This window comes from Macrobrachium nipponense, chromosome 26 (assembly GCF_015104395.2).
Source record: "Macrobrachium nipponense isolate FS-2020 chromosome 26, ASM1510439v2, whole genome shotgun sequence".
Lineage (NCBI taxonomy): Eukaryota > Metazoa > Arthropoda > Malacostraca > Decapoda > Palaemonidae > Macrobrachium > Macrobrachium nipponense.
The window spans coordinates 35,694,436-35,711,769 of NC_087215.1; the positions used below are offsets into that span (position 1 = coordinate 35,694,436).

The 17,334-nt window shown below is 37.8% G+C and overlaps 1 protein-coding gene across 2 annotated transcripts in view; it reads left to right on the forward strand.

Moving 5' to 3' along the window:
• Positions 1-17,334, forward strand: part of LOC135200187 (cell adhesion molecule DSCAM-like) — a 361,028-nt gene that overhangs the window by 220,980 nt on the left and 122,714 nt on the right. For both annotated transcript variants that reach the window (XM_064228563.1, XM_064228564.1), the window contains 2 exons: positions 12,128-12,318; positions 12,769-12,882. In XM_064228563.1, coding sequence (XP_064084633.1) covers positions 12,128-12,318; positions 12,769-12,882 — 305 coding nt within the window. The remainder of the gene's footprint in view (positions 1-12,127; positions 12,319-12,768; positions 12,883-17,334) is intronic.

Here is a 17,334-nt window from a genome sequence, read left to right on the forward strand (position 1 = left end):
GTGGTGCTCTGCTAGCTGCCGGGGCTTGTAGGTAGGATGGTGGGGTGGGGTTGATTCGTTGGCCCGGTCTAGCTGGGATAAAAGATCTGCAAGCTGCGGTGTTCTCTAGGAACTCCATGTCAGACCTTTTATCCTATAGGAAGAAGCACTGGCAGGCATGATTTCTCTTTTAAGGCAACCTGTCTGCCTGCCCCCGCCCCCTGCCCCCACGGACACTAGTATGGGTGGGTTGCCTGTGCAGCCCAATTGGTTGGTGTGTTTTGAAAATTGGCAGCCCTTGTTGCACTTTCTTGCCTTGCTCTGGAACCTCCTGTGAAAAAAGCATATACTGTCAGTAGGCTCTTGTCTCAGCTGTGGCTTGTGGGGGTTTCCTTTGGCTTCTTGTTTGGGGAAACATCCTTTGTAAGTGGGAGTGGCTGGCTTGTCTGCATTGCTGTCTCTTTGTTTCTGATGAATGTTCGGTGCGATGTGCTGCTGATGCTGGCTGTGAAGGGTCTGCTGCCTTGTGTGGTGTGTACCTCGTCTACCATTACCAGAAACTCTTCTATGGGCATGGTGGAGGCTTTGGGCATGGCTGCTACTGTCTGGCAGGGAAGTTTGGTGAGGAGTACCTCCCTCACGAGGTCCAAAGATGATTCAGTTTGGGTGCCCTTGGCTGTCAGGGTGATCAGTCACTGCAGTTGTTTATATACGTGTGATGGCTGTTCATCACCTATTGTGCTCCATAAGTGATTGAGGAACTTCTTTGCTCTTTGGGTGGGCGGCATGCTGAAGGAAGATTTTAGCTGGTCCTTCAGGAAGTCGTAGGTGATGGGGGCTTCTAGTTCTTTGAGCCATCCTGCTATCTGCTCGAAGATGTCCAGCAGGAATTTATAAAGACAGCGTCTGCTTTCTGCGTCAAGGAGGTTATCTCCTTTGAGCAGAATATCGTTTCTGCCATAAAAAACCATGCTTCTGGGTGGTGAGGTGTGAAGGGCGGTAGTCGGATGGAGGCAGCTGCAAGGCTCTCACTGATGGTGTGGGGGTCATTGTGTTGGCATGGTCGATCATCTCTCTGGAGTCACCATTGTGAGTGAGAAGCAGGTGACATTACAAGTCAGAAGCTAACTAGTTTATTCCTCCAAAATTCACAAAGGTCAATGGCTCATGCGAACCGCAAAGTAGTCCCATCCTCTCGATAGACTGAGGAAGGGGTTTAACTCTGGGCACCTGTGTTTCTTCACAGATGCAAAATGACAGATACATAGATATTAGATATATGAACATAACATAAGTATACATAGGTTGAATAGCTGGCAGAATGATGTACAGAATGATGACAATTCAAAAGAGGTGACGATAACAATTTTGGAGATATTTACATAGAACGTGATCACGAGAGTCTGTGTTTCTCTCAGCCATGTGGCGAGCACACGGTCGTTCTCTTGTGGAGATGTTAATTCGTCAGGTAGGCCTACCATGTGGGTTTGGCACGTTGGGGCTACTATACATACATATATAATTTATACTTATAAATATATATATATATATATATATATATAATATAAATATATATACATATATATATATATATGTGTGTGTGTGTGTGTGTCCCTCCCTCCAGAATATGAGCTTCCAGAAAAACTAAGTATCACGGCTGTATCTTATACCATTATTGCTCCACAGATAATATGTTAGTTCCCCCTCCCACCCACACCCTACCACATCCCTAGAATGCTAAAATCGATATCTGGATCTCTGTAACGACAGAACGGATTTCGATGGAATTTGGTATGATTAGAGACCTTAGTGGGAAGCCTCTAAAGCCAGAGGAGCTTCATCCCGGTCAGTTGACTATTCCCATAGTTATAAAGCGCCAAAGTCGGGGTTTTTGTGTACTCTGGGTGGCTGGGCTTGACTATCCGGCAACTACCGTGGCAGTTGATATGATTTCATTTGTTTTTATGCTGTTCGTGAATGAGCCACAGTGATCGACTTTGGTGGATTTTAGGCCAGTGAGTCGCGGACGATGGCCCTCGCAACTGTGTGCGGTTTACACATTATTATAACCACAATCACTCTGTATTATATTGCATTAAGAAAATCTAACACATTGCAATAATAAAAGTTCCGTAGCTTGTACTTAGAGATTTTGGAAGGGTAAGGAATGTTTGTATAGGAGAAATGTATGTAGAATAGTATTATATTGGGCAGGGTTCAGTTAGTTTTAATTTTAGAACAAAAGAGGAATATTACTTGATCAGAAATCTAAGTGGAACGGTAACAAATTCATTCTAATTACTCATAGAAGACGTGGTTCAAGGAACTGACGAATTTGACCTGCGTAGTTTTGGGGATGTGAGGGAAACGCGCATTGAAATAGAAGTAAAAAGAATCGAATATACAGTACTATTCTCATAAACCTTTGCTTTATGTGGTGATTGGTTGCCATATGTATTTTAAAGCTATCTGTCAAAATAATTGGTGTGTTTACGAAAGAGAGAGAGAGAGATGAGTTGCCCGAGTACGATTATCTTTAAACGAACATTCTTTTTATTAGCCTTATCGAAAAACACTAGACTTCCTTGTTATTAGCCTTATCGAAAAACACTAGATTTCCAGGGATGTGTGATTCACTACTGGTAGGCTACGGTCCAGTTTTCTTTAGGGCACCATATTCCTTCCAATTGCAAAGGAACTTGAAAGCATTCAAACGTTTTAATATCAATGTGTTATAGATGTATTGCGAGCCTTTTTATCACGTAACAGGCTCGTCATTATCCTATAGATTGTCTGTGAAATTTGGAATTTTAATGAAAGAACCGTTTCTAGTTTTCGGAAAAGATAACTGTTGTGCCGGCTTTGTCTGTCCGTCCGCACTTTTTCTGTCCGCCCTCAGCTCTTAAAAACTACTGAGGCTAGAGGGCTGCAAATTGCTATGTTGATCATCCACCCTCAAATCATCAAACATTCCAAATTGTAGCCCTCTAGCCTCAGTAGTTTTTATTTCATTTAAGGTTAAAGTTAGCCATGTTAGACGTAGGTATGGCCACCACCGTCGGGAGGTTAAAGTTTATGGGCCGCGGCTCATACAGCATTATACCGAGACTACCGAAAGATAGATCTCTTTTCGGCGGCCTTGATTATACGATGTACAGAAAACTCGATTGCGCAATCGAGTTTTCTGTGCTACAGCGTAAGATCAAGGCCGCCGAAAAGAGATCTAGTTTTCGGTGGTCTTGATATAAGGATGTATGAGCCGCGGCCCATGAAACTTAAACCCGGACGGTGGCGCCCATGCCTACATCGTTGCCAGCCGCACGATCATGGCTAACTTTAACTGTAAATAAAATGAAAACTACTGAGGCAAGATGGCTGCTATTTGGTATGTTTGATGATTTGAGGGTGGATGCGCAATTTTTTTTTCTTTTTAATCCCCCATGAGAAAATGTAATTGGCTGCCAAGTGAAGATTAGCTGCATTATGATTATATATTCATACGTAAAAAACGAAGGTTTTGCAAATTGCGTCTAAGCGCTAGAATTCAGTCGCCAATTCATATCGACGAACTGCTGAGATTTCAGAAAATAACTTCAAATCTTGTCTAAACTTTCGTAATGCCAACTCTCTCTCTCTCTCTCTCTCTCTCTCTCTCTCTCTCTCTCTCTCTCTCTCTCATCATTCAGGGCTATTATGCATTATTTTTCCTGTCTAGCTACACCTAAGAACGATTCTGTAGATGAATTAATTTACTTAGAATAGATGGCGCTTAGAGTGTAGTGCCGTACCCTTTCAGAAATAGCCATTGACAAAGTTGTTCAAGAAAACTGTTGATGACCTGAGCCTTAGGAAAGTAGGGGTCATTAGGAGGTCTGCTAAAAACATACTAAAGATAAACAATTATTGTTATCATTGTTATTGATGTTTTCTAAGTTCGAGTCTTTGCAGCGTCCCTTTGGCCCTTAGCTGCAACCGCTTTCATTCCTCTTACTGTACCTCCGTTCATATTCTCTTTCTTCCATCTTACTTTCCACCGTCTCCTAACAATTGATTCATAGTGCAAAAGCGAGGTTTTCCTCCTGTTACACCTTTCAAACATTTATATTCTCAATTTCCATTGCAGAGTTGAATGACCTCATATGTTCCTGCACTTGGCTTTGGACCTGAATCGTATATTCTATTCTTTCAGCACCTTTAAATTCACACATTTTTATTAATCATTTTTATTTTTATAATTTCAATCCACACAACTGGATACTATAATCCGTTTCTCTTCCGCCTGACCTTGGAATAACCTCGGCACTTCGAACCTGAGACTAAGTAGGAACCTTGGTGAAGGAACATTTCAAAATGACATTTTTTTTTTTTTTTCATCACTGGGATTCCCTTCCACTTCCTCTCGCACAAACAAATCAAGTTGGAAAAACACTTGGCATTCAAGTTCCGCAAGATTCGTTGAATAGAATTTTTTCCCTTAATTACAAGGAGTTCAGTTCTCCTTTACCCGCCTAGAAGGTTTTCATTTACTTTGCAATTTCTTCTTCTTCTTCCTTCTTTTCTTCTTCTTCTCTTCCTTCTTCTTCTTCTTTTCTTCTTCTTCTTCTTCTTATTATTATTATATTATTTATTTTTTTTTTATTCTTATTATTCATTAGTTATTATGATTATTATCATTATTATTATGATTGTTATTATTATTATTATTATTATTATTATTATTATTATTATTATTATTATTATTATTATTATTATTATTAATGATTGTTGATGTGGTGGTTTTGCTTTTATTGTTTTTTATCTTTTAAGACTTACCATCCAAATCATAATTCCTTTTACTTTATCACTTCTATAATACTATTACTACTCTTGCTATTATTGTTGTTATTACTGTGAAAGTGTACTTGTGAAATATCTTCGACATCTCCTATTAGCCCTCGGATTTTATGCTGGAGCTAACAGAGGTCTTTTTCATTTCAAAATGCGGTAAAAGAGAAATCCAATTTTGGGAAGGCTTTGCCCCTAATGCTCAAAGGTACGATGTCTGTTTTTTGGGACGAGGAGTCGGCCGTAATCACTGTACATTAGGGGAAAACAGCCCGTGTTAGAGGGCTGGGACACTGCAGTAGGTACTGTCTTTTTATTTGTCCCGAGTGAAGGGAAGATATTGAGTGTTAGGATAATCTGGCATTCACTCTAGAATGAATTAATAATAATTTCTTATAACGGTTCTAAGTCAAATAATAGAATAGGAAAGAAGACTACGAGCCTTAGCATGAAATACTTGAATGCGGGTAGTTGAAAAACAATATTATAACCAAATTGAAACAGATTTAACTAGATTGATCCAGTTGAAAGAGAATGATAGATCTTTCATAGACAAGGAAAGAGAAAGACAATGGCTTATTTTTCAACGATAATTTTAAAAATAGCCCTTTTGTGGGAGGAAAATGGTATAGATATGTTGTTACCAGAGCAAGCATTGTACGTGGTTGATACGATACTGTGTCATATAAAGGAGGATCTAAAATAATGTTCTGAATGCTAACTAGAAAGTACTTGAGCACAAGTAAAGTACCTTATGTCTTTACATTGACATGCATTGATAAGACTACTAACGTTTCTATATTACAGAAATACACACTTATTTACATTACACCCATAAAAAGGCTTTATCTCATTGCTTTTTTTTTGCCTTAGAGGTACAATTCCAGATCAGATTTTTCCTAGACACCTTGACTCCTTTTATTGTACCTCCCTTCATATTTTGTTTCTTTCATCTTATTTTTCACCCCCTCCTAACAATTGTTTCATAGTGCAACTGCGAGGTTTTCCTCCTGTTGCTGTTCCTCGTTGGACGAGTGGTTTGCGTGTTCTCCTACCGATTCGGTAGTCCCGAGTTCGATTATTCGCTCATCCAACGTGGAATCGGAGGAATTAGTTTCTGGTGATTAGAAATTAATTTATCCATATAATGTGGTCCGGTTTCCACAATAAGCTGTAGGTCCCGTTGCTAGGTAACCAATTAGTTCCTAGCCATGTAAAAATATCTAGTCCTTCGGGCTAACACTAGGAGAGCTGTTCATCAGCTCAGTGGTCTAAGATATAATACTTAGCTTCCTCCTGTTGCACCTCTCAAGCGCTCTTACTGTCAATTTCCCTTCCAGCGCTGAATGACCTCATGGGTCCCAGTGCTTGGCCTGTGGCCTAAATTCTGTATTCCATTCCACTAGACACCTTGACTTTTTATTTTATATATATTTTTTTTAAGTTCTCAGTTAGACTACTAATATCCAGGTTTAAGGAGCAAAAAGCTTTGAGCAGCTTGAAAATTTATGTACATGAAGACTTCTTGAGCTTTGTATTTATGCTTGTAAGAATCCATAGGCCGGATGTGGTTATCCAGCTGGTCAGTTTCCTATTATGTTGTTGAGATACTTTAAGAAAAAATATTTATACAAGTATGAATATACCCAACCTAAACGTATATCATATTGGACTATATATTGCACTAAGCTGAGTAACGTTTGTCAGTATTCGAGTAGAATCGTGTTTTTAAAGTATTAGTATTTTTGAAATACGGGAACTCAGGGTATATTTACAAATTTTGGTGTGTCACTATCATTGCGCAAATATACAAAGAAATAATTTATATGACCAGTATTAGACCATATTTTATAACCTGTGTTTGTCAAAGCAAATGAGGGCACAGATATTTATTACATCTCCCCCCACCCCCTCACCCCTCCCAAAACAAGTTCCAGCCCTGCTATCAGTATTTTATTTCATTTGCTTTTATTCGAATGTATTGTATTTTAGGAGTCTGAATCCAAGGACCAGTAAAATTCAAACCTCAACACAAAAACTGGAGATCAACCCAAATAAAACGAACTGAATGACCGGTTACCTTTTGTTACACAGGATTGATGGCAGAAAGAGACGCAGTCATCATTACAAAATAACTCAGAATGATAAACAGATTGAATGAAAATGCTGCAAGAATGGGGTGGCTGTATATAACAATAATAACGCCACAGAAACTGAGATTTTACTCTTTTAGTCTACGTTGATGATTATATGTTGTAAAATCAGTAATTAACACCTGAGAAATTACTGGTGTTGATTGTCAGTTTTAAAAAGGTTAGTTTGAACCACTTACGATCTATCACACAGGATACACTTCAATTCAAAATAATTCTGAAAATACTTCAAGAATCGAGCAACAATAGTATTCATGCTTAACAATAATTCTATAAAAATTTCTCATAACATGAATGTTTTTCCAGGGATTTCACAATGTCCGTTGGCCATCAGCAACCAGGTCACATTTCATTTATGCTCATCATAAAAATATTGTTTTTTTTTTGTTTAGTCGTGTAATTAGACTGACATTACTTAAAAAGTCGGTTAAAATATCAGCAATAGAGCGTTGACAATTGTGGTTGCGATTATATTCTGTATCACCAGGAAATCAGTAAAGATATTATTCGATTTTGATACAGTTGGAAATTCTTGTTTAATCTTTGTTTTATCTAGAAATATGTGTAATCCTTTTTCATTTGAAGTTTAATCGTATTAAGTGTATTTGAATTTACCCCGTAGTGAGGGGAGGGGGAAGTTCCATCAGTGCACCTTAAGTGGTACTCTGTAGGCATTACTTTAGGTTCTTTGTCGCGTCCCTTCAGCCCCTAGGTATACCCCCTTTCATTCCTTTTAATGTAAATCCGTTCATATTCTCTTTCTTCCATCATACTTTTTGCCCCCCCCCCCCCCCCCCTTACAATTGTTCCATAGTGCCACTGCGAAGTTTTCCTCCTGTTACACCTTTAAGACCTTTTCCTTCTCAATTTCCTTTTCAGCGCTGAATGACCTCATAGGCTATTCAGACGGTTGAAACCATAGATATAGAGGGGAGAGATTGGACAACCACGTGGCTGTTGTGTGCAAGTGAGGCGCCATTGCTATGTGTTGATTCCCATAAATGGCAGCTCAGTGACTACAGAGACTAGCACCAACAGAGCCACATCTGGCACCTAGTGCCAGGCCATCAACTGTGTTCCAAACTGAAACAGGATCACAGAGGAACAGGGAATCACATTTCACAAGATAGTGAAATTTTTTCATTCACGAAAATCTTTATAACTGTTGAAACAACCTCAAGTAAATGTGTTACATCAAAGTCAACTACACGCCTGTTTTCTGTGCTAATAAAATAGTGAATGGTGTAATAAGATTTCATTAAAGCGAGTTTGACATTAAATTCATATAGCTTAATAAATTAGCATATATAGAGCTATCGTCAGTCCATATAACCATGGTTGAGTTTGAGAATTTTCCCAAATACTAGTAGTAGGCCTGCTGCAGTTTAACAGTTTAAGTGTTAATGAAGTGTTATACTGTTATTTACCATGTAATCAATAAATTCTCAAACCTTCTTGTAAGCAGAGAACTCGCAAGAATTTGATTTACCAGAATGCTTTAAGGTCGTAGGCTAGGCTTCAATTTTACCATTATCATTTTTACCCTAAAGGATACTTCAAATTCATACTACATTATAGCTTTAAAAGTAAACTTTACCAACTAGCTAGTCTACCATCATCAAATAACCAAGGTTGATCATCAAATAACCAAGGATAGCCTAATATAGCCTAACCTTAGCTTAGCATAGATAGCCTTACTGGGTGTAACCTTCAGGAATGATCATTTTCTCTATCAGTCCCTCTCCACAGGCTCTGAAATAAAAAAAATAGCAGACAGAATTACGTAATGTAATTATTTCTACATATAGTACACATTGTCCGTGGTAAATGCTACAAGGATCATTATCAATCTTTAAAGACTGTTGAGAAAATTAACTGTCAATGCAGCATTATAATAATGTTGTAATGTCGCCATATCTGCAAAATGTTATGGCTTAATTGCACTAAAAATATATCAGGAAAATTGAATATTTTTATTTCTGCATACAGTACATAATGTATTAAGTAAATGGTGCATAATTTATTTGACAACTTCATGGCCAGCCGAGAAAATATATTTTAAAAAGTATTGCAACATTGTTTACATAATAGTCAACCCATAACGATGGCACCAGGCAGTGCGCGTCACAAATTGGTTTGGCTTTCATGGGTTGTCCAATCTCCACTCTACATCTGTGGCTGAATCCTACCAAATTCAATCATTTTTCCTAGCAAATCAGCACTCAGCTAACATATACGACAAAATCATCTTAGAAATGTCTCCTCTTCCTCTCTCTACTCTCTCTCTCTACCCCTCCCCCCACCTCTCTCTCTCTACTCTCTCTCTCTCTATCTTCTTCCTCTCGCTCTCTCTCTCTTCTCGCCTCTTCTCCTCTCTCTCTCTCTCTCTCTACGTGTTCAGAATGTGAAAAGTCAATGTCTCCGTATATCTTGCAACTTAACCTAGTTTGATAAGTCTTTAGCATTGTTAAGTGCCCCTGGTGAGTCAGTTGGTGTAAACAGTAAAACTCGCAAGGTACTATGGATTTAGGTAATTACGCTGAATAAGCCGTTATCATTATGTGGACTGTCTGGCAAACGATGATCTGTTGTGAGTACTAAGCTTAGAAAGTTATTATAGACATGATTGTGGAGCCTAGTAAGCTTTTCATTGTTATAACTAAGCCGGGAGAGAGTCGTCTTGATCTAGCAGATCATTTTTGTTGTATATGCTGACTACAATGTCCCCAAAAAAGGTTGTAGAAACTGATCCTCATGAGCCTGTATTGGTTTATACAGATCCTCTGTTATGTCAAAAATTTCCACGCTAAAATTACTCGGTGGTTAGAAGAAATGTTTTGAAATGGCTGAGGCATTTAACGAATTGTTCGATGTTCATATAAAATTCAAACTGATATTTGGAATGGGCAACCTTTTGTTTAAAGGACAATGGCGCGGTTTTAGTCAAATCGGCGTTTGTTTACTTTTATTATTATTGTGATGCCAAGGTTTTTTTTTTGTTTGTTTAATTTTTTATTTGCATTCTTAAAATGCCAATGTATTACAAAGTATTGTTGAGAGAGAGAGTATCCAAAAGCAATCCGCCACCCCCCCCCCCCCCCCCCCAACCCTTAACCCGCCGCACACTCCATGAGTGTAATAGCCCGCGAACGTATGCAAACCGGCTTTTATTAGAGAACCTCAGTCGACAGCATATGCATTCACTGCATTGCTTGTGGCAGTCCTATGCAATATTACGGTTATATTCATTTAATACAAATTGTCCCCCCGAGCGCTGTCCACAGACATTCATTTCCTATTAATGAATTCCATATTTGAAGAGATCAAAATATACGATCAAGGAATTGATCAATAGCCTCCGTCGTTTGGCATTCTTAGAATTCGGATGGGAGTCATTATTGACGTTAGGATCTCTGATGATTTATTTTGCCATTTTTTGTTTTGGGTGAAATTAAAAATGTGTGGCATTTGTCCCATCGTTTTCATCGGTTTCGCACGAATTTCATTACCCAGCCGTGTTAAAATGAAGCATCTGTAAGGTTTATCAATCCTTTTTCAAAATATACATACGCACACATACTTACTTTTGTACATTTACACCAATATAGTTGCTTATCTTTTAAAAATACTAATAATTTATTTGGTTGTCTTTTAAACTAAACACTTCTGCAATTATTAATATTTTCTGGAACCTCACTCCAACCTCAGCAAAAATTCTATGTCCCTGGATACTACTGAATCGAAGGAGAGAGAGAGAGAGAGAGAGAGAGAGAGAGAGAGAGAGAGAGAGAGAGAGAGAGACTTAACTGTCTTAAATTCTGTTAATTGAAATAAAAGAGAGCGAGAGAGAGAAAAAAAGCCATAATCCACACTATCATTGCTTTCTACTCTTATTCTCCCTCGTGAAGTGTCTTCATACTTCCTTTTTTCCTTCGTAGATGGGTAATTCCGTCAGTGCACCTTCCAGCGCCAACCCGTTTCATACCTTTTACTATACCTCCGTTCGTATTCTCTTTCTTCCATCTTACTTTGCACCCTCTCCTAACAATTGTTCCATAGTGCAACTGCGAGGTTTTCCTCTTGTTACACCTTTCACACCTTTTTTGCTCTCAGTTTCCATTTCAGCGCTGATTGTCCTCATAGGTCGCAGTGCTTGGCCTTTGGCCTAAGTTCTATTTTCTATTTTATAGTTCCTTTTCTGTCGATACTATTTCAACCCTGATCCGTTGAGATTCCTTTTTCTGTCGATATTATTTCAACCCCTGATCCGTTGAGATTCCTTTTTCTGTCGATATTATTTCAACCTCTGATCCGTTGAGATTCCTTTTCCGTCGATATTATTTCAACCCCTGATCCATTAAGATTCCTTTTTCTGTCGAAATTAATTCAACCTCTGATCCGTTGAGATTCCTTTTCCTGTCGATATTATTTCAACCCCTGATCCGTTGAGATTCCTTTTTCTGTCGATATTAATTCAACCTCTGATCCGTTGAGATTCCTTTTCCCTCAATATTAATTCAACCCCTGATCCATTGAGATTCCTTTTTCCGTCGATATTATTTCAACCTGTGATCCGTTGAGATTCCTTTTTCTGTCAATATTATTTCAACCTCTGATCCGTTGAGATTCCTTTTTCTGTCGATATTATTTCAACCCCTGATCCGTTGAGATTCCTTTTCTGTCAATATTATTTCAACCCCTGATCCGTTGAGATTCCTTTTTCTGTCAATATTATTTCAACCCCTGATCCATTGAGATTCCTTTTTCTGTCGATATTATTTCAACCTCTGATCCGTTGAGATTCCTTTTTCTGTCGATATTAATTCAACCCCTGATCCGTTGGGATTCCGTTTTTCTGTTTATTATTTAACAACCCCCTGATCCGTTGAGATTCCTTTTTTCTGTCAATATTACTTCAACCCCTGATCCGCTGAGATTCTTTTTTTATGTCAATATTATTTCAACCCCTGATCCGTTGAGATTCCTTTTTCCGTCGATATTATTCCAACCCCTGATCCGTTGAGATTCCTTTTTCTGTCGATATTAATTCAACCTCTGATCCGTTGAGAAGGAGATTCCTCCCTTTTACCGCAAAACGTTATCATTTGTATTAACAGGAGTAGTAGTACAGTTTATAAATATCCCTATACCTGCGTTTATGTCTCCCGTAGCTACGACGCCCGCGACAAGATTGACAGGGGCGAAGTGACCGGAGGAAGAAGCAATCGGATGTCTCTGGAGGCCGGAGGGACGTCGCTGGTTATCCGGGAGGTGCGGAAGAAAGACCAGGCCGAGTACAGGTGCCGCGTCCACTTCCGGATGTCTCCCACCTGGACGCAGCGACTTCTGCTCACGGTCCCAGGTACTGTTTGGCCGCTGAACATTTGCAATGAAGAGAACTGTATTCAAATTGTATTTCTGGTCTGGTTTTGTCACAGATATATTAAAAGTAGCGTATTAGGACCAATTACTTTATTAAATATTGAAGGCTGGATATTTCCAAATCCTTTCTTATCATTTCACACAGATTTGCATTTTGAATGTTGAAAGGGAATATGAGAACTTGACTATCAGATTTGATTTCGATGTTAAACCTCTTTCACAGACAGCTTTTAAAAATAAAAAAAATACGCTCAAACACTAAGGATAAAAAAAGCAGGGGAAATGTTGGATTTCACCTTTTATTTTACTGCGTTGCTAGTGTGCAGTCGCGTAAGCTCTTTCAATATGCTACGCTCTACAAACACGATTTATTTGAATAATTTCGTAACAGCATAGCTTTGCCTTCATTATTTCCGATTTCTGCTTCCAGAAATTGTTGTGGATGTGGAGCTAACCGATGGGACAGGGCGTCCGTTGGAGGGACCCAGGGTTGGACCGCTGCCTGAAGGGTCTTCCCTTGTCTTAGCGTGTCAGGCAAATCATCGTGAGTAATATCTCTCTCTCTCCTTCCGTACATAGATGTATGTGTTTATATGTATATATGTCAAACAAGAATACATATGTATAAAAACCCTGAGGTTGGACAGAATTTAATGGTGAAATATATATATATATATATATATATATATATATATATATATATATATATAATATATATATATATATATATAAGCCATAAGGAACTTGAGGAAGACATCTCAGGCATTTGCAAGGTTTATTGGTAACGTTTTTAAAGCCTAGCCTCATTATAAAAGCCGTAAAACATATATACGAATACATTAAGAACATCATAAAAGACTTGGGCTTAAAAATGCTAAAAAAAGTACAAAACATTCAGTTTAAAAGTTTTTAGCATATTATTTTTTAAGTCCGAGTCTGTTATGATGTTTTAGTGTATTTGTGTATATTTTTACAGCTTTGACAATGAGGCTAGGCCTTGAAAACGTTAGCAATAACCTTGCAAATGCCTGAGATGTCTTCCTTCAAGTTCCTTATGGCTATATTTTAGTTTGATTGCCACTGACCCTCCTTAAATACATATAACATATATATTATATATATATATATATATATATATATATATATATATATATATATACATACATACATATATATATGTATATATATATATATATATTATATATATGTATATATATATATATATATATATATATATATATATATATATATATATATATATATATATATATGTGTGTGTATGTATGAGGGTCGGTGGCATATATATATATAGATATATATATTTATATATATATATATATATATATATATATATTTTTATTATATATATTATATATTTCTATTTAAATTCTGTCCAGCCTCAGGGTTTTTATACACATGCATTCTTATTTGATCGCAGGTTAAAGGTGTTAAATTCGGCTCCTACGAGGTAATGTATTTCGTTTTGATAACTCATTTTCTTCATCTTGGCTACCAAGACTTGATGTAGACCTTACCCATTCTTATTTAGGATGCTGATCCCGTATTTAGTAGCTTCATCTTTATCTACTCGATACAACAGAGTGGAATAATTATTTTCATTAGTGACCCAGCTATACACCTCTTCCGATCTTGTTATTCTCCGCTATAAGGCGGCCCATTTCTTTCTTATTTGTTGCAATAGTTGCTCCCTCCGTCCCGTGGAGCGAAGGGAAATGTTGAATCCCTGAATGACGCCGTTGAGCGAATTTCTGCCGCCATTCTTGACAAGTTTCTTTGTTGTTCTTTTCTTTCAAGAGGGAAATTGTGTCACTCCCTTCACATAGTCTTGCTTTTCTTTGTTCCCCTGACTCTCATGCTTATCAATGGCGTTGAGTTGAATACAGAATTTAGGCCAAAGGCCAAGCACTGGGACCTATGAGGTCATTCAGAGTTGAAATGGAAATTGACAGTAAAAGGTTTGAAAGGTCTTACAGGAGGAAAACTTTGCAGTAACACTTTGAAACAATTGTAAGGTGGGGTGGAAAGTAAGATAAAAAATAGAGTATGAAAGGAGGTACAGTAAAAGGAACGAATGTGGTTGCACTAGGGGCCGAAGACACGCTGCAAAGAACCTTAAGTAATGCCCACAGTGCACCGTATGTGGTCCACTGACGGCATTAACCTCCTACGGGGCTTATGCTTATCTTCAGGACAAGGCTGCCTTTTATTGTACAGATCCTGTACATTTTAGGTAGTCACAACGTAACAGTTATCATTTGAAAGTTCAAAAAACCACGTCCTCTATCATCAAAGATCCTATTGAATGAATATTTCCATACACATGAAAGAGAGGAAAAGAAATATAGTAATAGATTTATTTCCTTTCGTGACGCTAAACTTAATGGATTAGTTGAGAACGGCCATAATATTAGTGAACTATAGAAAAGGTAGGCTTCTCGTATTTCGGCAGTGAATGGAAACAAGCTATGCTCATACTGCTGGTCACTTGAGCAGATTAGTAACTAGCGTTGTGCGCTGGTCAATTCTGTTAGGTGCCACACTGCCTGGAAGGTGGAAGCACTATACAGCAACACACTTTACTCAGTGTTGCATCTAACAGTTCGCTTAAAGAAATAATTCACTGAAATGGAAGAAGTTAAGTATTATTGATGAAAGCGAAAGGCTATTCAGCTCTGTTAATTAGCTGGAATAAAATTATCAATAATTGTAAAAGACTTCGAAATAGATAATAAGAATTAACATTTAAAATGCATAACGTGGCAAAATTAATTAATTGAAAAAGTATTAGTCAGTCCTTTGATCTTCTCGTACAGGTTGTTGTGTGATGTGCTAGAGGATGAAGAAGCATTATACAAATGTACATAAATAAACAAAGGAATAAATTAACAGAAAATAAATGCAGTTTGTCTCCCAGTCACAAAAGAATATGAAGTTTCACTTCTCCCAACTTTGAGATCCCATCAAATCCGGGTAGAAAATCCAGTACAATTGAGCATGGATTAATCTGGTAAGAAAATAAATAAAGAAATAGAAGGGGATTTGGCTGACAGTAACTTTGCCTTATGTTGTATATATATGAAATAACAATAATAACATATTCTAACATTAACTGCTTAAATGATAAAGGATATTGTCCCGGGTACAATTACTGCCTTTAGTCACCTTTGAACCTTCACAGGAGCTTCACAGGTTGGACATCGTCGGCCATTACCTTTCCTTTCGCGTTGCTCATACTCAATAAACCGATGGACTTTGGTCTTAATTCTCGGGCCACTTCATCAATTTCACTTCGCTCCTTCTCTCACTCCACCAAACTTCCAATTTCTGTACCATTTGCACCCATTTTTCTTCTATCATTTCTATGTTTTGTGTCTTACCAGAACTCCGCAGCATACTATCTAATCTGTGGTAGCCTTGTACAAACGTTTCTTATATCTCTGCATTTCTCCATGTGTATTTCCTTCTCACTCGAGGTATATTGCGTCTCAGTGGCGCGGTCGGTATGGTGTTAGCGTGCCACCTCGTTGGCCGCGAGTTCGATTCTCGGGCATTCCATTGAGGTGTGAGAGATGTGTATTTCTGGTGATAGAAGTTCACTCTCGACGTGGTTCGGAAGTCACGTAAAGCCGTTGGTCCCGTTGCTGATTAACCACTGGTTCCATGCAACGTAAAAACACCATACAAACAAACAAAACAAAACAAACTCGAGGTATATTATTTTCTGTCATTCGAGCTAAAAACAAAGGAAACGGTTGATAGCAGTGAAAACGGAACAGGTTTAAGAGTCTCTCGAGAAAATAACATCTTTCAACTCGTGATTTATTCTTCACCTGTTCCATGAATGCTACGAGCTTCCTGTCTTACTCTCCCCATGAGTCTCCTCTTTTTAAAATCGGCCGTCATGTGTAAAGACTTAAGACAAACTCCAGTAAGATTTTAATGATTTCCATTAATCCAACACCGATAAAAACAAACGTCGCACCATTATCTTGCCTTCCATTGTCTCATAGAACAGGACTCATTCAAGAATGTGTTTTATTTTTTACGAGAACTTCGAAAATCGCCGCTCATTACAGTTTAGCTCTGCAATATCCAGTCAGCACTGTGACATTTGTAAACTTTAGCTCTTCAACCTTCCGTACACATAAACTTTCACAATCAACCCCAAAAAGTTTCAAAACGCTTCAAAATCTCTCCGACACCTGCGTCAAGTCAAAGGGGCCAGTACAGCCAGAGGTGACGGTATTGGACGCAATTAAACATTTATTTGTTGGTTGTTTACAACTCATATTTTACGGTGATGATTTCAACTCACTATTTCATCTGACGAAATACTTAGATGTTGTTTTATTACTCCTAAAGAGGACAAGTTCAGTAAGAGATAGACAAGAAGACATAATGACCTCAGTTTCAGAATTTAATCTTTTCTGTTATGCATACATACTTTTGTGAACTTAATTATTACTATCGTTTTAAAAGCATCGATGTTTAGAGGAACAAGTGTGAGGAAAGGAGAAAGATTGTTCAGCTGATTCCGTGAGGAGAGAAAAAGAGTAAAGAAAATATCTCATGAATGACTTGACCGGTAGTGGGGTTAAAATGACTTCATAGATTCCCCAATTTCGCTTACTCGGCGAGTAAGCCTTCAAACTATTTGGTTGTTGTTGGTGGGGGCTGGGTTGTAAGATAGGTCTATGGAAGAACCTAAAAAGATCTGAAAAAGGTGTTTCGCGTTGAGTTAAAGATTCGGGAATTTTAGGAGAGGCTATTTATGATTCATTAATTAGAGTGGAAATATAAAGAATAAATTATGTAGTTAAATAGTACAAACAAATTATTTCTTATAAAATATAGTGTATTTGTTTAAATTTTCGTTGGTAAAGGTCCCATATGACCGTAGATTTTAGATCGTTTTAATTTATTTGGTGTCTTGAATTTAGGCTGTGTTTCTGTTCGATTATTTCGTGTTTCCACT